At 44.6% G+C, this 27,291-nt stretch overlaps 1 protein-coding gene across 5 annotated transcripts in view; it reads right to left on the minus strand.

Moving 5' to 3' along the window:
* Positions 1-27,291, minus strand: part of nme7 (NME/NM23 family member 7) — a 321,021-nt gene that overhangs the window by 93,453 nt on the left and 200,277 nt on the right. For all 5 annotated transcript variants that reach the window (XM_068040700.1, XM_068040699.1, XM_068040698.1 and 2 more), the window contains exon 8: positions 3,815-3,883. In XM_068040700.1, the coding sequence (XP_067896801.1) occupies positions 3,815-3,883 (69 nt within the window). The remainder of the gene's footprint in view (positions 1-3,814; positions 3,884-27,291) is intronic.

Raw genomic sequence — 27,291 nt, forward strand, 5'->3', positions numbered from 1 at the left:
GGCACAAAGAAGGTTAAAAAATAACTGGAATCCAATAATCTTCCAATAAAATCGAAGTGGCTGCGTAAAACTATTGCCAAAGAGAAGTATTGTAAAGTTACGTAATACTAGCTGTTCTATATTGGCAAGGCAAAATCTTGCAATTGACGATGCTTTCAGGGTAAAGGTTGTCGAAGCAGGAAAATGGACTTTTCCCACCTTTAATTGTAATAGCATCAGGTACACAAAATTAAAACACCGACCCCCACCCCACCTCAATTGAAACACAAATCTAAAATCAGGCCCTCAAATTGCACTGCTGGATACTGCAGTACAAATGCTTAGGGCTGGATTTTGTTCCCAGTCTGACATTGGATTCTGTGGTGGGTGGGGGGCAGAGAATCAGAGCGGCAGCAGCCGCCACAGAACACAACGTCTTGATTACCGGTCCCATTTCTCCCAGAGGCGGGATAGGCCAACATCGGCCTTCCCACACAGAGGTCAATTTTTTTTTACTCATTCATAGGATGTGGGTGTCGCAGGCCAGGCCAGCATTTATTGCCCATCCCTAATTGCCCTTGAGAAGATGGTGGTGAGTCACCTTCTTGAACGGCTGCAGTCCACATGGGGTAGGTACACCCACAGTGCTGTTAGGAAGGAAGTTCAAGGATTTTACCTAGCGACAGTGAAGGAGCGGCGATATAGTTCCAAATCAGGATGGTGTGTAACTTGCAGGTGGTGGTGTTCCCATGCATCTGCTGCCCTCTTCCTAGGTGGTACAGGTCACAGGTTTGGAAGGTGCTGTTTAAGGAGCCTTGGTGCTTTGCTGCAGTGCATCTTATAAATGGTACACACTGCTGCCACTGTGCGTCGGTGGTGGAGGGAGTGAATGTTTGTGACTGGGGTGCCAATCAAGCAGGCTACTTTGTCCTGGATGGTGTTGAGTGTTGTTGGAGCTGCACCCATCCAGGCAAGAGGAGAGTATTCCATCACACTCCTGACTTGTGTCTTGTAGATGGTGGACAGGTCTTAGGGAGTCAGGAGGTGAGTTACTCACCGCAGAATTCCTAGCCTCTGACCTGTTCTTGTAGCTATGGTATTTATATGGCTTCTGGTTAATGGTAACCCCCAGGACATTGACAGTGGAGGATTCAGTAATCGTGAAGCTATTGAATGGGATGGTTAGGTTCTCTCTTGTTTGAAATAGTCACTGCCTGGCACGAATGTTACTTGCCACTTATCAGCCCAAGCCTGGATATTGTCCAAGTCTTGTTGCATTTCTACACAGACTGCTTCAGTGTCTGAGGAGTCATGAATGGTGCTGAACATTGTGCAATTATCAGCGAACATCCCCACTTCTGACCTTATGATTGAAGGAAGGTCATTGATGAAGCAGCTGAAGATGGAACTGCTGCAGTGATGTCCTGGAGCCGAGATGATTGACCTCCAACAACCACAATCCTTTGCGCTAGGTATGACTCCAACCAATGCAGAGTTTTCCCCATGATTCCCATTGACTCCAGTTTTGCCATACTTGGCCAAATGCTGCCTTGATGTCAAGGGAAGTCACTCTCACCTCACCTCTGGAGGTCAGCTCTTTCATCCATGTTTGAATCAAGGCTGTAATGAGGTCAGGAGCTGAGTGGCCCTGGTGCAGCCCAAACTGAGTGACACTGAGCAGGTTACTGCTAAGCAAGTGCCGCTTGACAGCACTGTTGACAACACCTTCCATCACTTTACTGATGATTGAGAGTAGACTGATGGGGCGGTAATTGGTTGGGTTAGATTTGACCTGCTTTTTGTGTACAGGACATACCTGGGCAATTTTCCACATTGCCGGGTAGATGCCAGTGTTGTAGCTGTATTGGAACAGCTTGGCTAGGGGCGTAACAAGTTCTGGAGCACAGGTCTGCAGTACTATTGCCAGAATATTGTCAGGGCCCATAGCCTTTGCAGTATCCAGTGCCTTCAGTCGTTTTTTTATATCACATGGAGTGAATCGAATTGGCTGAAGACTGGCATCGGTCATGCTGGGGACCTCAGGAGGAGGCTGAGATGGATCATCCACTCGGCACTTCTGGCTGAAGATTGTTGCAAATACTTCAGCTTTGTCTTTTGCACTGATGTGCTGGGCTCCCCCATCATTGAGGATGGGGATATTTGTGAAGCCACCTCCTCCAGTTAGCTGTTTAATTGTCCACCACCATCCACGACTGCAGAGCTTAGATCTGATCCGTTGGTTGTGGGATTGCTTAGCTGTCTATCGCATGCTGTTTACGCTGTTTGGCATGCAAGTAGTCCTGTGTTGTAGCTTCACCAGGTTGACACTTCAGTTTGAGGTATGCCTGGTGCTGCTCCTGGCATGCCCTCTTCGTTGAACCAGGGTTGATCCCCCAGCTTGATGGTAATGGGAGACTGGGGGATATGCCGGGCCACGAGGTTACAGATTGTGGTTGAGCACAATTTTGCTGCTGCTGATGACTCACAGCGTCTCATGGATGCCCAGTTCTGAGTTTCTAGATCTGTTCGAAATCTATCCCATTTAGCACGGTGGCAGTGCTAAACACGATGGAGGGTATCCTCAATGTGGAGATGATGAATGTGACAGGCAGATTGGTGAGGACGAGGTCAAGTATTTTTTTCCCTCGTTGGTTCCCTCACCACCTGCTGCAGACACAGTGTCTGTAAGGTATGATTCCGTGAGCATGACTATGTCAGGCTGCTGCTTGACTAGTCTGTGGGACAGCTCTCCCAACTTTGGCACAAGCCCCCAGATGTTAGTCATGAGGACTTTGTGGGGTCGACAGGGCTACATTTTCCGTTGTCATTCCTGGTGCCTAGGTTGATGCCTGGTGGTCTGTCCGGTTTCATTCTTTATTGACTTTGTAGCGGTGATACAACTGAGTGGCTTGCTAGGCCATTTCAGAGGGCAGTTAAGAGTCAACCACATTACTGTGGGTCTGGAGTCACATGTAGACCAGACCAGGTAAGGACAGCAGATTTCCCTCCCGAAAGGACATTAGTGAACCAGATGGGTAAATAGAGTCCCTTAAGTGGCCTTCTGACAGCCAGTTAAGGGCCCCTTCCTGCCGCCGCTGGGATCTTACCAGCAGCCGGAGGGGGGGGTGCGGAAGCTATCTTCGCTACGCGGGCAGGATGCCTTGGAAAACAAGGCGCTCTCTCTGCGGGCTTGGTTGGGGGGGGGGGGGGGGGGAAGGGTGGTATTCTCCTTTGTGAGTAATTAGTGGCCCACAGAGGACCATCCCGGGAACCAATAAACGTCCCCAGGAATACCCCTCCCCCTGGACTGAACGCACCGCTCCTGGTGGCGCTGCAGATACTGTTCAGCTGCTGGCCCTGTGATTGGCTGGCAGCTCTTGGCGGCAGGATCCCTGTCCTTATTAAGTGTTTAAAGGGACGGAGATCCTGCCTCCTTCAACTGTGACCCCAAAAGACTGGAGGATGCAGAGGCGAGATTTCCTCTGCCTTTTCAGCATGGTGCCAGGAGCCCCGCCTCCTGCATAAAATCCAGCCCTTAGTGTGTATGTTTGAAATTCCTCTCTCCACCATTTTATTGAAGGCTGAAAATGAAATACCTCTGAAAACCAAAGGAGATAATTGTAGCTTTTCCTGTAAGTTTTCTTATGACAAATACTAAACAATGAGTTGAGAGAATTGTACAGACCAGATATCACTTCGTGGTTCATAGTCAAAAATTAATTGGCTTGCACATTTTGTGTTTTTTGCACAACGCTCTCCTCCCATCCTCAGATTGGCACATTGCTGGCTAAGTATATTTAATGCTCTTTAACTACCTTTACCTTTTCCTACTTACATTGTATTCAGGAACAACTCCTTTGTATACTTCAAGGAACTCTTCTGCATTGGCTCGTTCGACATTAAACTGTGGGTAGAACAGAAAAAAATGTAAACCAGAAGAGTTGATTTTCATCATTTAACAATGTTTAATTTTTCTCCTTCCTATACCCAAATTAACTCTCCAATCCTGTTTCCCACCTTATTGGGAAGGTAAGCAGGGTTATTCTGCTCGCACCTTCATATAACATCAGTTAATGTGCCACATGATGCACTTCAGCCTATGGAAAAGAACACTTCTCAACAAATTCTTTCTTTTCTCCAGATGATACATCCAAAGCAGGTATACCTATTCTTCCCCTCTCCCACTTCCCCATCCAGTGTCCACAGGAGAACCAGATTTTAAATATAAATTGAGAATTGAATTCTAGGTCAAGTCCTCTTCTTGGCAGTACAATGGCTCGAGGATTCTGCCTACAAAGCAACCACATCTAATTTTTTTTATTTGCTTCTTTCAAAATATGGCAGTCAGAAAAACAAACTGGCAGGGTTTTTGTGGTATTGATTGAGGGATAAATAAACAGACACATGAAGAACTCCCCTGCTCCTCTTAAAATTGTGCCATGGGATCCTTTACGTCCACCCGAGAGGGAAGATCGGGCCTCAGTTTTAATGTCTCATCCAAAAGATGGCACTTCCAACAGCATGGCACTCCCTCAGCACTACACTGGAGTGTCAGCCTAGATCTTGTGGTCAGGTCTCTGGAATGGGGCTTCAACCCACAGCCTTCTGACTCAAAGATGAGGATCAGCCACAGCTGACATGAGCCAGTTGCAAAGAGAGGTCACCCGAGTGTCAGATGGGGTTTTGGTTTTGTTACGAAAGTGCTTCCATTATTTTAAATATTTCGAGAACATGTGTTGAAACAGAAAAGATTCCATGGATGTGTTTTTTTTTAACCAAGTTCACAGACAGGACAAGATGTTGTTTGAAAGCCAGCTGTGCTGGAGGCCACCTGTGATTTGGGCTCGAACAGCAGAACCCTTCATGACCTGGAAAACAAATGGTTACAGAAAAGCCACATGTCAAGGTTTATAGCGGTCAGGAGGTCGACTCACTGTTTGGGGTTTGAACATTGTTTTTCAGTTTTAGTTGTGCTATGAACTGTTTGAAGACAGTTGGTGTTTTCCTGCCAAGGGGAAAAGAAATCCCCCCGCTCACCTCCTTCTCTACCTTTCTGAAGAAATCCTGCAAAGATCCAGGGTGGGAAAAAAAATCCCTGGTGCCATATAGCTCCTGAGGAGCTAGAAAAAAATCCTGCGATTCAAGTGTGTGCTGGCAAAAAAACCCTGATGCCACATTTCTCCTAGAAAGCCTACAAGAATAATTCTCGACATCTCCAGAACGGACAGCTCCTGAAACAAATCCAGTGACCTGTCGCCATATACCCGGATGCTAACAACTGTTACAATCAAAGTGGGAATAATGCACTGTTAATTCAGTCCCAGTACTCCACAGGTCATAGCATATTAGTAAAGTTTCGAACCTAGTGGGAAAATAGCAAAATTAAACACTATTTTTCCCCCAGAATAAAGTACACCAAACCAGATTTCTTTAAACAATAACAAAATTAACTATTTATTAATAAACTAATTCTTAAACAATAATGAGATAAATCAATATTTGAAAAAGATTCTTTTAAAATTTCTTATTCTTCCTAACCCTCATGCACACACACATACATTAAAAAAATAACAGTTAACCAGGGAAAAGGATGTTTCGAATTACAACTGTTAGGAATAATAAAATAATAGGGTTTGTCATGGTCTGACAGGATATTTCTGGGTTGGTGAGGTGTTCCAGAGTCGAATACTTCGATACAACTCAAAGTCTCTTCAGGCGAGGTTGATGAACAGTCTGTGATGGGTAGGCATTCAAGGCAATTCGTCTGCAGCAGGCGTCACACAGATCTTTCAGTAAAAAGGTGTAGCAACAGGTCTACTTGGGTTTTGAAGCAGCAGTCTGGCAACACAAGCTTTCTTGAGATTTCAGGATCTCCCAAAACACATAAGGCAACAGGAATCACCCTTGAGGCAGAGATTTTTCAGAGACTGGAGGCAATAGGAATTTGTTACCTTTCAAATTGCAGGGGCTTTCTCTCTGCAAAGCAGATTTCCTCCACAGAGTAACAACTCCTCTTTTCCTGGGTCTTCTCTCTCTCCAGGGGTCTTTTCCTCTCTCCAGGCAGACCACAGCCACCACCTCAAATGTAGGATTCCTTTTCCCAAGAGAGACAAGTCTTCTTTTACAGAGCGTAGGTATTTTTCTCTGGTCTGCAAACAGGTCCCAGCCAGCTCACTGCAGGTTGCTGGTCTAGTTCACAATGCAAAGTGAAACTAAAACCCACAGTCGTCATATTTAATTTAGAGATACAGCACTGAAACAGGCCCTTCGGCCCACCGAGTCTGTGCCGACCATCAACCACCCATTTATACTAATCCTACATTAATCCCATATTCTTACCACGTCCCCACAATGCCCCTACCACCTACCTATACTAGGGACAAATTATAATGGCCAATTTACCTATCAACCTGCAAGTCTTTGGCTGTGGGAGGAAACCGGAGCACCTGGCAAAAACCCACACAGACACAGGGAGAACTTGCAAACTCCGCACAGGCAGTACCCAGAATTGAACCCGGGTTGCTGGAGCTGTGAGGCTGCGGTGTTAACCACTGCACCACCAGTCATAAATATTCTTGTCATTTCCCTGTTGAGCTGCTTGGAAACAGGTGCCTTGCAGTCTGTGCACACTTCACTCAGTCCACAATTCAAATATCAGCTCTTAAAGCACTTTTTGCAAAGAAAAATAGAAACACTCACATAACACAACTGTCTTCCTTCCATTATTCTTTCTTTTTTCATCAAGAATTAGCAAGTATTTGGCCAAAGTAGTTTTTTTGTCTTTTTTTTGTATCAGACCTCTGCAGAGTGAAGTTCTATATTTTCCCAGTGAGAGTGTAGCTCGGGAATTCTTAAAAAGGGAACTTTCATATTTAAATTAGTGTGTTAATGCTTTGCTTCGTTACGGGTTAAGTCTTGTTTTATAATAAACTGATAATTTTGTTGTTTATGAAAGAAACCTGGTTGATGTATTTTGTTCTGGGGCAGCACAGTGGCGTAGTGGTTAGCACCGCAGCCTCACAGCTCCAGGGACCCGGGTTCGATTCTGGGTACTGCTTGTGCGGAGTTTGAAAGTTCTCCCTGTGACCGCGTGGGTTTTCGCAAGGTGCTCTGGTTTCCTCCCACAGCCAAAGACTTGCAGGTTGATAGGTAAATTGGTCATTGTAAATTGCCCCTAGTGTAGGTAGGTGGTAGGGAATATGGGATTACTGTAGGGTTAGTATAAATGGGTGGTTCTTGGTCGGCACAGACTCAGTGGGCCGAAGGGCCTGTTTCAGTGCTGTATCTCTAAATAAATAAATAAAATAAAATAAAAAATAAATTAAAAAAAGAGTATATGACTGGCTGTATCGGTAACTGCGTAAACATTTAAATAGATGTTGTGATTTGTGCAGAAGTGGAACTAGAAAAGACAGTGCATTCTCCTGCCTCAGTCGTAACATCTAAACATTTCACCTGAAAAATAGTACCTCCTGCAGTGCAGAACTCCATCAGTCCTTTATTGAACTAAATATTTTAGGGAAGACCATAGGTCACAATCTGAAGTTACGCAAGGTTAGAATTAGGTTAGATGTTAGGAAGTGGTTCGTTTGCCAGAGTATAGTGGACTCTGGATCAGGTAGCAGGCTCACATAGTGAACACTGATTCGCTAAATTCCTTCAAGCGAGAGCTGCACCTGTTTCTGGCTGGGACAGAGATCATCTCATACAAAGGTAGAAATACTGTATAACATTAAGTAAGTTCTGAGTAGTCTCTCAGACTAGTTTTGATCACTTAAAGTGGTCAGAGAGAGGTTTTTCAGAATTTCTTTTACCCTTCTTGGCCTGGGTTTTTAAATCTAGTTTTTCGGCTCTTCTAGCAGATTTCTTGGCTTTCAGATATGCTGGGGAGTATATATACAAGACATCGCAGTTGTGCAAGACAGGCTGGACGTATCTTTTCCTATCCTCTTTTGTTGAATGTGGGTTCATGTATACGTTCCTATAAAGTGTCAACAGAGATGATCTCTGCAGGAGCAGAGATTTAAAAAGTGCAGCAAGAAATCGGAAGCCAGAGACAGAGAGACAGCGGGAGCAGAGATCTTAAAAGCGCGCCAAGAAATCGGAGGTCGGAGAGAGAGAACAGCGGGAGCAGAGCAGGGGGAAAAAAATCTAAAAGTGACATCTGAATGATGTCACAGTCGACAGAGAGAGCAGGTAACAGAAATCCGGCTGGGGCGAGTATACTGGCAAGCTTTTAATTTAGCTTAAGCTCAATCAACCAAATATAAAATAAGACTTGATCGATTCATTAGTATATAAACTAAAAACTGAAGTGGATTTGATAATTTATCATACAGAGTGAGAGAGACAGACAAGCAGGGAGTGTATTCGCTCAAATTCTGACAACTGAATACATAAGCTGTATTAAGTATTACTAGCGTTTATCAGTATTTGTAAGGTTTACTAATAGTAGTAAGGTTTATTAGAATTGGCAAAGCTTTATTAGCATTGGTAAGGTCTATTACCAGTAGGAAGGTCTACATATCTGTAATCAAGAAAAGCATAACTTTAGTTGAAGGTGGTTCAGCTTTAATAAGCACAGTAAATTCTACAATACGTAGGAATTATTCTAAGTTAATTAAGAAAGTAATTAAAGTAAATTAACAAATAGCATAAGTAACAATGGCAGGACAGGTGTTATGTTGCAGCTGTGGTATATGGGAGCTCCTAGATGCCAAGGCGATCCAGGACAAACACGTGTACAGAAAGTGTAAGCAGCTAGAGGAATTCTGGATCAGGATTATTGATCTGGAAGCCAAACTGCATACACTGCGCCACATAAGGGAGTGGGAGAAATACCTGGACACTTTGTTCCGGAGGACAGTCACACCTTTTAAAGCTGGGTCATCTGTTTTGGTCTGCAATGAGGGACAGGCGGATGTGACCGTGAGCAAGGCAGGTAAAAGGGACCAAGCAGATAGTTGTGGAGGAGCCTTAGACTTTGCAATTGTCCAACAGGTTTGAGGTGTCAACCTGTGAGGATGAAAGCGAGATCTGCAAGGTGGATGAGCAGACTGGCCATGGCACTATGGTACAGGAAGCCATTCAAGTGGGGAGAGCAAAAAGGAATATAGTGGTAGTAGGGGATAGTATAGTGAGGGGAATAGACACTGTTATCTGCAGCCGAGAGCGTGAGTCCAGAAGGCTGTGTTGCTTGCCTGGTGCCAGGGTTTGGGACATCTGCTCGGGGGTGGACAGGAACTTGGAGTGGGAGGGAGATGATCCAGTTGTCATGGTCCATGTAGGTACCAACAACACAGGCAGAACTAGGAAAGAGGTTCTGCTTAGACAGTATGAGGAGCTAGGCAATAAACTGAAGAGCAGAACCTCAAAGGTAATAACCTCTGGATTATACCTGATCCACATGCCAATTGGCAGAGGGCACATAAGATTAGTGAAATGAATACGTGGCTCAAAGACTGGTGTGGGAGAAATGGGTTTTGGTTCGTGGGGCACCAATACTGGGGAAAGTGGGGGCTGTACCATTGGGATGGTCTGCAACTGACCTGTGCTGGGACCAGTCTTCTCGCTGTATAACTAGGGAAGTAGAGAGGGCTTTAAACTAAACAAGGGTTGTTTTCCTTAGAACAGAAGAAGCTGAAGGGTGACTTAATTGAGGATTACAAAATTATGAGGGGCCTAAATAGAGTAGACAGGAAGGATCTGTCTCCTCTCGCGGAGAGGTCAATTACCAGGGGGCACAGATTTAAGTTGATGGGTAGAAGGATTAGAGGGGACATGAGGAAAAACCTTTTCATCTGGAGGGTAGTGGGTGTCTGGAATTCACTGTCAGGAACGGTGGTGGAGGCAGAAACCCTCAACTCATTTAAAAGGTATCTGGACATGCACATGCACTTGAAGTGCTGTAACCTGCGAGCCTACAGACCAGGTACTGGAAGGTGGGATTAGATTGGGCAGCTAGTTTTTTCAGCTGGCACGGACACACTGACTGGCCTCCTTCTGTGCCATAATTTCCTACGGTTCTAAGGGGAGAGGGATCAAGCTTGAGTAGATGTAGCAAATCACTGGGTTAAGTTGAGGTAGGAGAGCAGAATAGTAATATGGGAAATGAAGGTCAGAGAATGGCAAGAAGAGACAGAGAGAAAAAACCTAATATTGAGGGGCATATAACATTCAAGAAGAATAGGAAGCGAGGTAAAGGTGGACAGGTAGCACTGTTAATCAAGGATGGCATTGGTGCAATAGTTCGAGATGACCTTGGTTCAGGAAATCAGGATGTAGAATTGGTTTGGGTGGAGATGAGTAACAGTACGGGAAAGAAATCGCTAGTGAGAGTGGTCTACAGGCCCCCTAACAGTAACCACAATGAAGTATACAAGAAGAAATATTGGGTGCTTGTGATAAAGGGATGGCAATAATCATGGGTGATCTTAATCTACATATAAACTGGGAAAATCAGATTGGCAATAGTAGCCTGGATGAGGAGTTCAGACAATGCTTTCGAGATAGTTTCTTCGAGCAGCATGTTCCAGAACCAACCAGAGTGCAGGTTATATTAGACTTGGTGTTGTGTAATGTGGCAGGATTAATTTAAGACCTCAGTGTAAAGGCACCTCTCGGTAGCAGCGACCACAATATGATTGAATTTTACATCCAGTTTGAAAGAGAGAAGAGTGAGTCTAAGACTAGTAATTTGAACTTAAATAAGGGCAACTATGTGGGCATGAAAGCTGAGCTAGCTGAAGTGAACTGGGTTACTAGGCTAGGAGATAGATCATTAAAGAAACAGTGGCAGACATTTAAGTGGATATTTCAGAATACTCAGAATAAGTATATTCCTACTATAATGAAAAATTCTAAGGGGAAGACCCACCATCCATGGTTAACTAAAGAAGTTAAGGAGAGCATCAAACTTAAGGAAAAAGCATATAATTGTGCAAATATGAGTGGCAGGTGAGATGATTGGTCAGAATATCAAGAATGGCAGAAAATGACTAAAAGGTTAATCAGGAGAAAGAAATTAGAGTATGAGAGGAAGCTAGCTAGAAATGTAAAAATGGATCGCAAGAGTTTCTGCAGGTATTTAAAAAGGAAAAGAGTATAAAGTGAGTGGTCCTCTAGAGAGTGAGAATGGGGAGTTAATAGTAGATAATAAAGAAATGGCAGATGAAATGAACAAATATTTTGCTTCTGTCTTCACGAAAGAAGATACAAAAAACATTCTAGTAATAGGTGTAAATCAGCAGGTGGAAGGAAGAGAGGAACTTGCAGAAATTACAATCACCAGGGAAGCAGTACTGACCAAACTGATGGAGCTGTGAGCTGACAAGTCCCCGGGTCCTGATGGACTTCATCCTAGGGTCTTAAAAGGGGTGGCTAATGAGGTAGTAAATGCGTTGGTGTTAATTTTTCAAAATTCGCTAGATTCTGAAAAGGTTTCATCAGACTGGAAAGTAGCAAATATAACCCCGCGATTCAAGAAGGGGGAGGCAGAAAACAGGTAACTATAGCCAGTTAGCTTGGCGTCATGGGGAAGATGTTAGAATCGATCATTAAGGAGGCTATAGCTTGGTACTTAGAAAAACCCAAGGTAATCAGGAATAGTCAGCATGGTTTTGTGAAAGGGAAATCATGTTTAACAAATTTATTGGAGTTCTTTGAAAGAGTAACATGCACTGTGGATAAAGAGGAGCCCATTGATGTACTGTACTTGGATTTCCAGAAGGCATTTGACAAGGTGCTACATAAAAGGTTATTGCGCAAAGCAGAAGGTCATGGTGTGGGGGATAACATATTAGCATGGATAGAAAATTGGCTGGCTGACAGAAAACAGAGTATGCATAAATGGGTCCTTTTCTGATTGGCAGGATGTGATGAGTGGAGTCCCGCAGCAGTCTGTGCTGGGGTCTCAACTTTATACAATTTATATCAATGACTTAGATGAGGGGAGCGATGGCACTGTAGCCAAATTTGCAGATGACACAAAGATAGGTAGGAAAGTATGTTGTGAAGAGGACAAAGAGATTGCAGACCGATATAGATAGGTTGAGTGAGTGGGCAAAAATCTGGCAGATGGAGTATAATGTGAGAAAATGTGAAGTTGTTCACTTTGGCAGGAAAAGTTTTTAAAAAGCAGAGTATTTCTTAAATGGGGAATGACTGCAGAATTCTGAGGTGCAGAGGGATCTAGGTGTTCTAGTGCATGAGTCACAAAAAGTTAGTATGCAGGTACAGCAAGTAATAAATAAGGCTAACGAATGCTATCCTTTATTACAAGAGGAATTGAAAATAAAAGTAAGGATGTTATGCTTCAGTTATACAGGGTATTGTTGAAACCACATCTCGAATACTGTGTTCAGTTTTGGTCTCCTTATTTAAGGAAGGATGTAAACGCGTTGGAGGGGATTCAGAGGAGGTTTACTAGATTGATACCTGGAATGAGTGGGTTGTTTTATGATGGAAGGTTGGACAGACTGGGCTTGTTTTCACTGGAGTTTAGAAGAATGAGGGGAGACTTGATTGAAGTATATAAGACACTGAACGGTCTTGACAAGGTGGATGTGGAAAGGATGTTTCCTCTTGTGGGTGAGTCCAGAACTAGGGGACACTGTTTTAAAATTAGGGGTCGCCCTTTTAGAACGGAGATGAGAAGAAATTTTTTCTCTGAGGGTTGTGCAACTTTGGAATTCTCTGACTCAGAAGGTGGTGGAGGCGGGGTCATTGAATATTTTTAAGGCGGAGGTAGATAGGTTCTTGTTAGGCAAGGGAATCAAATATTATCTGGGATAGACGGGAGTGTGGAATTTGAGACAGAAACAGATCAGCCATGATCTTATTGAATGGTGGAGCAGGCTCGACGGGCCGAATGGCCTACTTCTGCTCCTAATTCGTATGGTCATAAGTTTCTGAGACCAAATTCTTCTAAATCAGAGGTGAGAGTGCTACCACTGAGCCACCACCACCACCTAAAACAAATATATTTTTGCAACTGCATTTAATAAACATCAGAAATTTAATATTCAAAAAGCTAACAACTCATATACTATGCTCTCGCTGCCCTCAATCATGCTGCTTCCCTTAACTTCCTATCCAGCATCTATTTTTGTCCTCTGAAACATGTAGGAACATCGGAACTGGAATAGTCTTTTTCACCACTCAAGCCTGTTCCGCCATTCAATGTGATCATGGCTGATCTGTGACCTAACTCCATATACCTGCCTTTGCCACATATCCCTTGCCATCCTTTCGCTTAACAGAAATTTGTCAGTCTCAGATTTGCAGAAGAGCGTTCCAAATTTCTATCACCCTTTGTGTGTAGATGTTCTTCCTGTATTGGAGTAAATATGTCTTACTGCAATTATATAGAGTCTTGGTGAGACCGCACCTGGAGTATTGTGTGCAGTTTTGGTCTCCTTACCTAAGGAAAGATATACTTGTCATAGAGGGAGTGCAACGATGGTTCACCAAACTAATCCCTGGGATGGAGGGATTGTCCTGTGAGGAAAGATTAAACAGACAGGGGCTATATTCTCTGATGTTTAGAAGAATGAGAGGTGACAGGGCTCGACAAGGTAGATGCAGGAAAGATGTTTCCCCTGGCTGGTGAGTCTAGAACCAGGTGACACAGTCTCAGAATAAGGGGCAGGCCATTTAGGACTGAGATGAGGAAGAATTTCTTCACTGAGAGGGTGGTGAATCTTTGGAATTCTCTACCCCAGAGCGCTGTGGAGCCTCAGTCGTTGAGCATGTTCAAGATGAGATTGATGGATTCCTTCATGTTAAAAGCATCAAGGAATATGAGGATAGTGCAGGAAAATGGCGTTCAAATAGAAAATCAGCCATGATCTCATTGAATAGTGGAGCGGGCTCGAAGGGCTGAATGGCCTACTACTGCTCCTATTTCTTGTTACGTTATGTTCTTTCCCCCTCCAATGCTATTTAAAGGCATGACCATTCAACTTGCAGGTGAAGTCCTTTGACTATCTAATTGCTGCTACCGAATTAGTGAAAGTAATGTGCTCCTGGAGGAGTTCATAGAAGTTCTGTAAATCAGAAGGGAGTGGTGCTGGACCTTTGGAAGGAATTGTGTGCTGTCGAAAGGCCTCTAAGTACACCATTTGCAGGTCATAGGGTTATGGTTGCAGTTCCCTTGGGCTGCAGCATCAGGGGGAGTTGGAGCAGAGGCAGTAGAAAAGGCATGCTACTCAAAAAGGGAGGAGGAAGAGGGCTTTCAGCAGAAGGCCATCCCCACCTAGGGTCTTCAGAGAGCCTCCATTAGCCAGGAGCAGTGCATTTGCCAGATGGGCTTCACCAAGCAGGTGCTCACAGAACTGTGCCACATCCACAGCTTCAGAGCAAGGCGGGAACAGTACTGTCAGTGGCAGTCAAGTGATCTTGGCAGTCAAGTGACCATGGCCCTCAGCAAATCCTTCCAGGATGGAGCAAGTGACATCGTCAGCATATCCAAATTACCATCCATCGCTGTATCCAAGTGGTCACAGAAGCCTTATGTACAAGGGACTTTATTGTCTTCGCTGTAAGCAGAGAGAAGCAGGAAAAGCGGGCATGTGGCTTTGCCAGGATAGTGGGAAGCTGCAAGGGATACCACTCACTCAATATGCAATAGATTTGTAACCATGCCCAGAACATCATGCTGGTAAATGCCCTCTATCCTGGCAGGAGTCATGATGCTTTCATCCTATGCTGGACAGCCGTTCCAGCCATCTTAAAGCCACCACATCGAACCAGAAGGTGTCTGCTCGGCAACAAGGGATACCCAGTCTACGGGTTGCTAATGATTCCTCTGTGCCATCCGACCACATGTGGCCAGAACTCCTACAATGAGGAACATCATGGAGCAGACCATTGGAATCCAGAAGCAACAGTTCCACTGCCTAGATCACTCTGTGGTTGACAGGGAGGGAGGGGGAAAACAGTGCCTTCCAGTACTTGCCAGAGCATGTCTCTTGATTCATGGTGGTCTGCTGTGCTGTAAATCAGAAGGGAGTGGTGCTGGACCTTCGGAAGGAGTTGTGTACTGTCGAAAGGCCTCTAAGTACACCATTTGCAGGTCATAGGGTTATGGTTGCAGTTCCCTTGGGCTGCAGCATCAGGGGGAGTTGGAGCAGAGGCAATAGAAAAGGCATGCCTCCAAAACCTAGCAATCATGAAGGCACAGCCCTTGCCACCAGGGCTTCAACGACCACCTCAGGAGGAGCAGTAAGAGAAGGAGGCAGCCAGCAAATCTGGGCTGTCTGTAAGTGTCTTACCAGACTCCATCCCTTGAATAAATCTTCAGAGCCCTGTCATTGAACACCTTCCCACCTTATTATCCCTATATTGTAGACCATCCTCTTGGTCGTAATCTTGAAATAGAAGACAACACAAAGCAACAATTCCATGCTAATTTTATCCAAACACTTCCAATAATGCATATAATACTCAACTATTCACCCTTGTGCATTCCCTCAGTAGCTTTGTCTGGCTTGTGCTCCTATGCAGTGTTACCCCTGTGGGTGTAGCATGGCTGGCGGAAGGCTGACTTTCAATGGGGGAGTCTGCAGCAGTCTGAGCTGGCTGGTTGACGTCAACGGCAGAGGCACTGGCAGAGTGGCTGTGGTGGGAACATGAATGCTATCATCCTGAGAGGGGACAGCAGGATCGTGTATGACAGAGCCACTGTCACTCCCCCGAAGCAACGCCTCAGCAACCCTTATAACCTGCTGGCGCTCAGACTGCTGTGAGAACCTGAAGGGCCCTTTGAGCACTGGTAACAACAGCCACGATAGCCTGCACAACACCAAGCTGTGCTGGCATGGCAACAAACAGATTTCATGACTTCAGTCTAAACTTTCACAGCAGCACTCAGATATTCCCTGGCTTCTGCCTGTGCTGGAATAGATTGGTGGTGGTGTTGGGGGGAAAGCAAGAGGTGCTTGACTACATTATCTGCATCTTATATAATCATACCAGACAGTGGGATGAGCGTGAAGTGGGATTTGGAAAGGTAGGTATGCAGGAACATACCCTCATCCTGGATGTCTTCAGTAATGCCAGTTGCAGCTGTGAGAATAATATGAAGCACCCTCTCCTCCAAGAGGGTGAGGACATGCAGCCATGCCTGTCCCATGCCGATTTGTTGCCTCTGCCTCCGGATATGGGCCACTTTGTCCAGCAAGACAGAGGGAAGAGTATCTGTGAATGTGTTGCAATGTGTCTGGGTGATGTAACTGTCATAGCTGAATAGCTGGCAGTGTGTGGAAGCTGTTAGATGTGGGTGGGTTAAGTGGCAAGTGTTCGAGGGTGAGGTGGAGCATATGAATGTCCTGACAGCTAGAGATTGTTGATGAGCAAGCAATGGGGGTGTAGAGCATTGAGTGGTGTGTGAGGTTGGTGGTGCAGTTAGTCGGATAGCATTTGTGACTGCTTGTGTGAAGTCACTGAACTTCTTCCTGCACTGTAACCAGGTCCTCAGGGCCAGACTCCTGGCATTGACCTCCATGGCTATCTGCTCCCACTGTTTTTGCAGTGTCTATCTGGAGGGTCTGCTGGCCCTTTGTGGAAAGATCACCTCTCTATTCTTCTCAAGCTCCTGCAGTGAGGTCTCCAGTGCTGCATCTGAAAACCAAGGAACCCTCTTTCTGCTCCTGATGAGTTTCCCAGCCAGTTGAATTTGTTGCTGCAGTCAGAATGTACCTATCCTTTCAGATGTGCAGGCTGGGTTTAATTGGTGCTTGCCTCACATGAACCCAGGCTCCCTACAAAGTGTGCAGCCACTCAGCAGTGTGTTTAGCACTGGGGTGCACTGCCACAATTGAGGAAATAAGCAGGCAGCACAAAGTTTGCTGCTGCCTGCATTACTTTCCACAGGTGTGGGTTAATCATGCATTGCAATCCCTGCGCCCATTAACAGGCCTTATCAAATTTTTAGCCTGACATATCTTATGCTTAGTGTGCATTTCCTCTAAACGAACATTTTCTTTCTATCATTCTATTTACATCACACTTAAATATGCCATATTTAATCCAATATTGACCTGATTCTTGACATTTGACTCTTTCCCAGAGGTGTCCACCAAGCCATATTTTCTAGTTCCAATTAACATTGGGAAACTCCATTAGCCTGCCAGTTGCAGCTCCTGCTTATCATCTATTAAGAACATAAGAACTAGGAACAGGAGTAGGCAATTCAGCCCCTCGAGCCTGCTCAACCATTTCATACAATCATGGCTGATCTCATCTCTGCCTCAACTCCACTTTCCTGCCCGTTCTCCATAACCCTTCAACCCATTTCTAATTTAAAAATCTGTCTATCTCCTCCTTAAATTTACTCAATGTCCCGGCATCCACCGCACTCTGGGGTAGTGAATCCCACAGACTCACGACCCTTTGAGAGAAGTAATTTCTCCTCATCTCTGTTTTAAATCTACTACCCCTTATCCTAAAACTATGACCTCTCGTTCTAGATTGCCCCACCAGAGGAAACATCCTCTCTACGTCTACTTTGTCAATCCCCTTAATCATCTTGTATACCTCAATTATATCTCCTCTCATTCTTCTAAACTCCAGAGAGTAAAGGCCTAAACTGCTCAATCTCTCTTCATAAGACAAACAATTAAATTAAATCTACATATTAATTCTTCTTTCAATCGTGAACTATTTAACTTTTCACTGCTTCTGTGGTGAAGGTTAGTAAAGAAATGAAGGATTTATGCAAATGCAGTCTACACATCAAAGTAACCTAAAGAAACGTGCAAAATGCAATTAAACATCTCTACTTTCAACAAAAACAAGCACAACATTTCACTGCACTATCAGAAAAGACACAGAACTTTAATAATCCAACTACAGCAAAAAAATTCATGCAATTACAGGAGGAAGTAGTAGTGAGCTCATCGCAATTTTAATTTTGGCATGGGATTTCATAAACAGTACACCTGCTTAAGTAGTAGCCACTCTTGGTCCAACTTGCTTTCCTGACACAAAAGACAGTACATGGTGCATGATATCCCAACTTCAGAACTTGAATATCTATTCACTGTAATTCCACAAATACACTAAACGCACAGTAAGTGCATTAACCAACAAAAAGCCAATTCTCAGACAAAAGCTTGGAAACTTGCTTACACTGTGTCATCAGGATAGTGAAATGTGGAAATGCATGAAGGTTCACAGCCTCCAATCTCCTGTCCCTTCCTGCACCTCAATCCTAACAGAGCCTCTTTCCTCTTTATCCTAGCAGAGTCCAGCCCCAACAACACTGCCAGACTCCCAGTATATGGATTCCAGCCCACAATGCTCTTAGACACTTCTCTTCACAATTTCACAGCTTCATATCACAGAATAAGCTCTTCTTCCAGGTTTCAGGACACCCTTCCAATTATTCCAGATACTGCTCCTCCATTAAATCAAATCTTATCCCACCACAGTACTGCAAAGCTTGAGCACATTTACCCCAGTTGCACTGAACTCAGAAACACCCCACAATGTTAAATAGGTGGATAACAGAATCAGGCTGAATAAAGAAGGTTCAGAGGGGAATTGAAAAAGCAAATAAGAGAAGCAAAGAGATTATGAAGACCTGTGCTCCAGAACTTGCCGCGCCCCTAGCCAAGCTACAAAACTGACATCTACCCTGCAATGTGGAAAATTCCCCAGGTATTTCCTGTACACAAAAAGCAGGACAAGTCCAACCCGGCCAATTACCGCCCCATCAGCCTACTTTCAATCATCAGTAAAGTAACTTTTTTTTCTATCCCAGAAAAAAAAGGGCAGCGCAGTGGTTAGCACCGCAGCCTCACAGCTCCAGCTACCAGAGTTCAATTCTGGGTACTGCCTGTGCGGAGTTTGCAAGTTCTCCCTGTGACTGCGTGGGTGCTCCGGTTTCCTCCCACTGCCAAAGACTTGCAGGTGATAGATAAATTGGCCATTGTAAATTGCCCCTAGTGTAGGTAGGTGGTAGGGAATATGGGATTATTGTAGGGTTAGTATAAATGGGTGGTTCTTGGTCGGCTAAGACTCGGTGGGCCGAAGGGCCTGTTTCAGTGCCGTATCTCTAAATAAATAAAAATAAAATAAAAAATAAAATAAAGTGATGGAAGGGGTCATCAACAGTGCCATCAAGTGGCACGTGCTTAGCAATAACCTGCTCAGTGACGCTCAGTTTGGGTTATGCCAGGGCCGCTCAGCTCCTGACCTCATTACAGCCTTGGTTCAAACATGGACAAAACAACTGAACTCAAGAGGCGAGGTGAGAGTGACTGCCCTTGACATCAAGGCAGCATTTGACCAAGTATGGCATCAAGGAGCCCAAGCAAAACTGAGGTTAATGGGAATCAGGGGGAAAAACCCTCCGCTGGCTGGAGTCATACCTAGTGCAAAGGAAGATGGCTGTGGTTGTTGGCGGTCAATTATCTGAGCTCCAGGACATCACTGCAGGAGTTCCTCAGGGTAGTGTCCTAGGCCCAACCATCTTCAGCTGCTTCATCAATGACCTTCCTTCAATCATAAGGTCAGAAGTGGGGATGTTCGCTGATGATTGCACAATGTTCAGCACCATTCGTGACTCCTCAGATACTGAAGCAGTCTGTGTAGAAATGCAGCAAGACCTGGACAATATCCAGGCTTGGGCTGATAAGTGGCAAGTAACATTCGCGCCACACAAGTGCCAGGCAATGACCATCTCCAACAAGAGAGAATCTAACCATTTCCCCTTGACATTCAACAGCATTACCATCGCTGAATCCCCCACTATCAACATCCTAGGGGCTACCATTGACCAGAAACTGGAGTAGCCATATAAATACCATGGCTACAAGAGCAGGTCAGAGGCTAGGAATCCTGCGATGAACAACTCACCTCCTGACTCCCTAAAGCCTGTCCATCATCTACAAGGCACAAGTCAGGAGTGTGATGGAATACTCTCCACTTGCCTGGATGGATGCAGCTCGCGCCACACAAGTGCCAGGCAATGACCATCTCCAACAAGAGAGAATCTAACCATTTCCCCTTGACATTCAACAGCATTACCATCGCTGAATCCCCCACTATCAACATCCTAGGGGCTACCATTGACCAGAAACTGGAGTAGCCATATAAATACCATGGCTACAAGAGCAGGTCAGAGGCTAGGAATCCTGCGATGAACAACTCACCTCCTGACTCCCTAAAGCCTGTCCATCATCTACAAGGCACAAGTCAGGAGTGTGATGGAATACTCTCCACTTGCCTGGATGGATGCAGCTCCAACAACGCTCAAGAAGCTCAACACCATCTAGTACAAAGCAGCCCGCTTGATTGGTATCCCATCCACAAACATTCACTCCCTCCACCACCGACGCACAGTGGCAGCAGTGTGTACCATCTACAAGATACACTGCAGCAATGCACCAAGGCTCCTTAGACAGCACCTTCCAAACCCATGACCTCTACCACCTGGAACGACAAGGGCAGTAGATGCATGGGAACACCACCACCTGCAATTTCCCCTCCAAGCCTCACATCATCCTGACTTGGAACTATATTACCATTCCTTCACTGTCGCTGGGTCAAAATCCTGGAACTCCCTACCTAATAGCACTGTAGGTGTACCTACCCCACATGGACTGCAGAGGTTCAAGAAGGCATCTCACCACCACCTTCTCATGGGCAATTAGGGATGGGCAATAAATGCTGGCCTAGCCTGCGACACCCACATCCCCATAAATGAGTAAAAAAAAAATGCCCCTTGCTTCCATGCATAAATCTCTATTTTGGGCCCTAATTGGCCCCTTCCTCCTTTTACCACCTTTTTACTATTTATATGCCTAGAGAAGAACTTTGGATTCCCTTTTGTGTTAGATGCCAGTATCTTCTCATTTTTTTGTTATTCATTCAGGAATTTGATAGTGGGGGATTCAGCAATTGCAATGCCATTGAATGTCAAGGGGAGCTGGTTTGATCTCTCTTGTTTGAAATAGTCATTGCCTGGCACTTGTGTGGGACGAATGTTACTTGCCATTTATCAGCTCAAGCCTAGATATTATCCCAGTCTGGCTGCATTTCTCCACAGACAGCTTCAGCCTCAGTATCTGAGGAGTCGTGAACGGTGCTGAACATTGTGCAATCATCGGCGAACATCCCCACTTCTCACCTTATGATTGAAGGAAGGTCATTGATGATGCAGCTGAAGATGTTTGGGCCTAGGACACTACCCTGAGGAACTCCTGCAGTGACGTCCCGGAGCTGAGATGATTGACTTCCAATAACCACAACCATCTTCCTTTGTGCTAGGTACGACTCCAACCAACGGAAAGAGTTCCCTGATTCCCATTGACTCCAGTTTTGCTAGGGCTCCTTGATACCATACTCGGTCAAATGCTGCCTTGATGTAAAGGCAGTCATTCTCACCTCACCTCGAGTTCAACTCTTTTGTGCATGTTTGAACCAAGGCTGTAATAAGGTCAGGAGCTGAAAGGCCCTGGCGGAACCCAAACTGAGCGTCACTGAGTAGATTATTGTTAAACAAGTGCTGCTTGATAGCACTGTTGACGACACCTTCCATCACAGTGGAGTTATTAAATGAATACTTTGCACCCATCCCAAGGAAAAAGACATGGTGAAAGAGGAGGTAGTTCATACACTTGAAGGGTTTAAAATTGATAAGGTGGTGGTACTGGATAGGCTGGCTGTACTTAAAATTGATAAGGCACCAACATTCACACTCTTCACCACCGATGCACTGTGACATATTCAAGACGCACTGCAGCAATTCACCAAGGCACCTTCGTCAGCACATCCCAAACCCACGACCTCTACCACATAGAAGGGCAAGGGCAGCAAATACATGGGAACACCACCACCTGCAGGTTCCCCTCCAAGCCACACACCATCAGTGACTTGGAACTAGATCACCATTCTTTCACTGTCACTGGGTCAAAATCGTGGAACTCCATTCCTAACAGCACTATGGGTGTACCTACACCACACAGAGTGCAGCAGTCCAAGAAGGCAGCTCACCACCACCTTCTCAAGGGCAATTAGTGATGAACAACAAATACTGGCCTAGCCTGCGACGCTCACATCCCATGAAAGAATTTTTTAAAAAGAACCGGATGAGATGCATTCAAGGATACTAGGGGAAGTGAGAGTGGAAATTGCAGAGGCACTGGCCATAATTTTCCAATCTTCCTTAGACTCAGGGGTGTTGCCTGAGGACTGGAGAATTGTAAATGTTACATCCTTGTTCAAAAAAGGGTGTAAAGATAAGCCCGGAAACTACAAGCCAGTCACTTTAACCTTGGTGGTGGAGAAGCTTCTAGAAACGATAATTTGAGACAAAATTAATAGTCACTTGGACAAACGCGAGTTAGTTAAGGAAAGCCAGCATAGATTTGTTAAGGAAAAATCATGTTTAACTTGCTGGAGTTTTTTGAAGAGGTAACAGAGAGGGTTGATGACAGTAATGCTGTTGATGTGATGTACATGGATTTCCAAAAGGTATTTGATAAATTGTACGCACAACAGACTTGTGAGCAAAGCTAGAGCTCATAATAAAAGAGACAGTAGCAACATGGATACAAAATGGGCTGAGTGACAGGAAACAGAGACTAGTGGTTAATGGTTGTTCTTTGGACTGTAGGAAGGTTAATAATGACGTTCCCCAGGGGTCAGTGTTAGGACCCTTGCTCTTCCTGATATATATTAATGACCTAAACCTTGATGTACAGGGCACAATTGCAAAATTTGCAGATGATACGAAACTTGGAGGCATTGTGACCTGTCAGGAGGATAGTGTAGAACTTCAAAAGGACATAGACAGGTTGGTGGAATCGGCGGACAAGAGGCAGATGAAATGCGAAAAAGTGTGAAGTGATTCATTTTGGTAGAAAGAATGCAGATAGACAATATAAAATAAAGGGTACAATTCTAAAGAGGGTGCAGAAGCAGAAGGACCTGGGTGTATATGTACCTAAATCATTGAAGGTGGCAGGACAAGTTGAAAGTGCAGTTAATGAAGCATCCAGTATCCTGGGCTTTATCAATAGGGACATAGAGTACAAAAGCAACGAAGTTATGTTAAACTTATATAAAACTGGCTCGACCTCAACTGGAGTACTGTGTCCCGTTCCGGGTACTACACTTTAGGAAGGATATGAAGGTGTAAGAGAGGGTGCAGAAAAGATGCGATTGTTTTCCTTGGAGAATGTTGAGAGGAAATTTGATAGAGGTATTCAAAACCATGAGGGGTCTGGACAGAGTAGATAGGGAGAAACTGTTCCCATTGGTAGAAGCATCAAGAACCAGAGATTTAAAGTAATCCGCAAAAGAAGCAACGCGACATGAGGAAAAACTTTTTCATGCAGTGAACAGTGAGGATCTGGAATGCACTGCCTGAGTGTGTGGTGGAGGCAGGTTCAGTTGAGGCACTGAAGAGGGAATTAGATTATCTGAAAAGGAAGAATGTACAGGGCTATGGGGAGAAAGCAGGGGAGTGGCACCAGGTGAATTGCTCCTTCAGAAGCCAGCACAGACACGATGGGCCAAATGGCCTCCTTCTGTGCTGTAACCATCTATGATTCTAAGCTTAAGATGCCCCACACTACTGCCAAAGTCCACAAGCTCTTCCCTAACTGCTGCTACACACTACATGCAGTATAAAACATCTTGTTTACCATTTTGCTGTTTCTCCAGAGCTATAAGAGTGAACATAAATCATAGTGAAGGTCATTCATTTACAATTGTGAAATGCAAATGCTCATGAAATTCAATTCCAAATTGCTCTAAACAACTTTCATTTATATAATGCCATTAACATCCCAACGCCCTTCACAGGGGCATTAACAAACAAAATTTGACACTGAAACCATGTAAGGAGATATTAGGACAGGTGGTCAAAGAAGTAGGTTTTAAGCAGTATCGTAAAGGAGGAAAGAGAAGTAAAGAGGTTTCGGAAGAGAATTTCAAAGCTTTGGGAAGAGGCAGCTGAAGGCACAGCTGCAAATGGTGGAGTGATTAAAATAGGGGATGTGCAAGAGTCCAGAATTGGAGAAGTAAAAAGATCTCAGAAGGTTGTGGGGCGGGAGCAGGTTACGGAGCATGATCGTGAACGGATTTGAAAACAAGGATAAGAATTTTTAAATTGGCTTCTGCTTGGGCAATGCCTCAATGTAGGTCAGCGAGCACAGGCGTAATGGGTGAACGGAACTTCAGTGATGTAGGAATAGGCAGCAAGGTCTTGGATGAGCTTAGGTTTACGGAAAGTGGAAGATGGAAGTTCGGCCAAGAGAGCATTGTAATAGTCAAGTCTGGAGGTAACAAAGACATAGGTGAGTGTTTCAGCAGCAGATAAGCCGAGGCAGAGTTGGAGATGGGCGACATCATGGAGGTGGAAGTAGCTGGTCTTGATGATGGAGCGATGGGTAGGGAATGGAGTTTGATGCAGGGACCAATGACAATGGCTTAAGTCTTCCCAATATTTAGCTGGAGGAAATTTTAACTCATCCAATATTGGGTGTTGAACAAACAGTGCGACAAATTGGAGACAGTGGAGGCGTCAAGAGAGCTGGTGGTGAGATAAGAGTTGGGTGTCATCAGCGTAGATGTGGAAACTGATGCTGTGTTTTTGGATGATGTTGCTGAAAGGCAACATGTAGTTGAGAAATAGGAGGGGGGCAAGGATAGATCCAGAGATAATGGTACAAAAGCAGGAAGAGAAGACATTGAAGGTGATTCTGTACTGGGTAGCTAAGAATGGAAGCAGGCAAGAGCAGTCCCACACAGCAAGATGACAGGAGAAGCATTGGAGGAGTATGGTGTGGTCAAAGGCTGCAGGCAGTTTGAGAAGCATGAGGAGCAACAGTTTACCGTAAGCACAGTCACACAGGATGTCTTTTGTGACTTTGATGAGGGGCGTTTCAGTGCTGTGGCAGGGGTGGAAAACTGGAGGGGTTCAAACATGGAGCTGCATGATAAATGAGTACAGATTTGGGAGACAATATACATTCAAGGTAAGGCAGGTTGGAAATAGGCAATAGTTTGCAAGGACAGAGGGGCGAAGATTGTTTCTTTGAGAAGGGGGGTGATGACAACAGGTTTGAAGGAGATGGAGACAGTAGAGGAGAAGAGGAAACATAGAAACATAGAAAAATAGGAGCAGGAGTAGGCCATTCGGCCCTTTGAGCTGCTTTGCCATTCAATACGATCATGGCTGATCATCCAAACTCAGTAACCTGTTCCTGCTTTCTCCCCGTATCCTTTGATCCCATTAGCCCCAAGAACTATACCTAACTCTTTCTTGAATATTATTTAATGATTTGGCCTCAACTGCTTTCCGTGGTAGAGAATTCCACAGGTTCACCACTCTCTGGGTGAAGAAATCTCTCCTCATCTCAGTCCTAAGTGGCTTACCCTTTATCCTTAGACTGTGACCCCTGGTCCTGGACTCCCCCACCATTGGGAACATCCTTTCTGCATCTAGTCTGTCTAGTCCTGTTAGAATTTTGTAGGTTTCTATGAGATCCCCTCTCATTCTTCTGAACTTTAGTGAATACAAGCCTAATCGACCCAATCTCTCTTCATACACCAGTCCTGACATCCCAGATATCAGTCTGGTGAACCTTCACTGCACTCCCTCCATAGCGAGAACATTCTTCCTCAGATAAGGAGACCAAAACTGCACACAATACTCCAGATGTGGTCTCACCAAGGCCTTGTATAATTGCAGCAAGACATTCTTGCTCCTGTACTTGAATCCTCTCGCTATGAAGGCCACATACCATTTGCCTTCTTAACTGTCTGCTGCACCTGCATGCTTACTTTCAGTGACTGGTGCACAAGGACACCCAGGTCTTGCTGCACCTCCCCCTTTCCCAATCTATCGCCGTTTACATAATTATCTGCCTTTCTGTTTTTGCCACCAAAGTGGATAACCTCACATTTATCCACATTATACTGCATCTGCCATGTATTTGCCCAGTCACTCAACCTGTCCAAATCACACTGGAGCTTCTCTGCATCCTCCTCACAACTCACACTCCCAGCTTTGTGTCGTCTGCAAACTTGGATATATTACATTTAATTCCCTCATCTATATCATTAATATATACTGTGAATAGCTGGGGTCCTAGCACTGATCCCTGCGGTACCCCACTAGCCACTGCCTGCCACTCGGAAAAAGACGCGTTTATTCCTACTCTTCGTTTCCTGTCTGCCAACCAGCTCTCTATCCATGTCAGTACCTTACCCCAATCCCAATGAGCTTTAATTTTGCACATTAATCTCTTATGTGGGACCTTATCGAAAGCCTTCTGAAAGTCCAAATACACCACATCCATTGGTTCTCCCTCATCTATTCTACTAGTTACATCCTCAAATAATTCCAGTAGATTTGTCAAGCATGATTTCCCTTTCGTAAATCCATGCTGACTTTGTCCGATCCTGCCATTGTTTTCCAAGTGCTCTGCTATTACATCTTTTATAATGGACTCTAGCATTTTCCCCACTACTGATGTCAGGCTAACCGGTCTATAATTCCCTATTTTCTCTCTACCTCCTTTTTTTAAATAGTGGGGTTACATTAACTGCCCTCCAATCCATTGGAACTGTTCCAGAGTCTATAGAATTTTGAAAAATGACCAGCAATGCATCTACTATTTCTAGGGCCACTTCCTTAAGTACTCTGGGATGTAGATCATCAAGCCCTGAGGATTTAATCGGCCTTCAATCCCATCAATTTTCCGAACACTATTTCCCTACTAATATGATTTCATACGGTTTCTCCTTCTCACGAGACCCTATGTTCCCCAACATTTCTGGGAGGTAATATGTGTCCTCCTTTGTGAAGACAGAACCAAAGTATGTATTTAATTGGTCTGCCATTTCTTTGTTCCCCATTATGAATTCCTCTGTTTCTGACTTTAAGGGACCCACATTTGTCTTCACTAATCTTTTTCTCTTCACATACCTATAGAAGCTTTTACAGTCAGTTTTTATGTTCTCTGCAAGCTTAGTCTAATACTCTATTTACCCCTTCTTAATCAATCCCTTTGTCCTCCTTTGCTGAATTCTAAACTGCTCCCAATCCTCAGGTTTGCTGCTTGTGCTGGCCATTTTATATTTCTCCTCCTTGGATCTAATACTATCCCTAACTACTTTTGTAAGCCACGGTTGAGCCACCCTTCCTGTTTTATTTTTGCGCCAGACAGGAATGAACAATTGTTGTAATTCATCCATGTGCTCTTTAAATGCTTGCCATTGCCTATCCACTGTCAACCCTTTAAGTAATGCTCCCCAATCTATCATAGCCACCTCGTAACTTCATAGTTTCCTTTA

Source organism: Heterodontus francisci, chromosome 10 (genome assembly GCF_036365525.1).
Source record: "Heterodontus francisci isolate sHetFra1 chromosome 10, sHetFra1.hap1, whole genome shotgun sequence".
NCBI lineage: Eukaryota > Metazoa > Chordata > Chondrichthyes > Heterodontiformes > Heterodontidae > Heterodontus > Heterodontus francisci.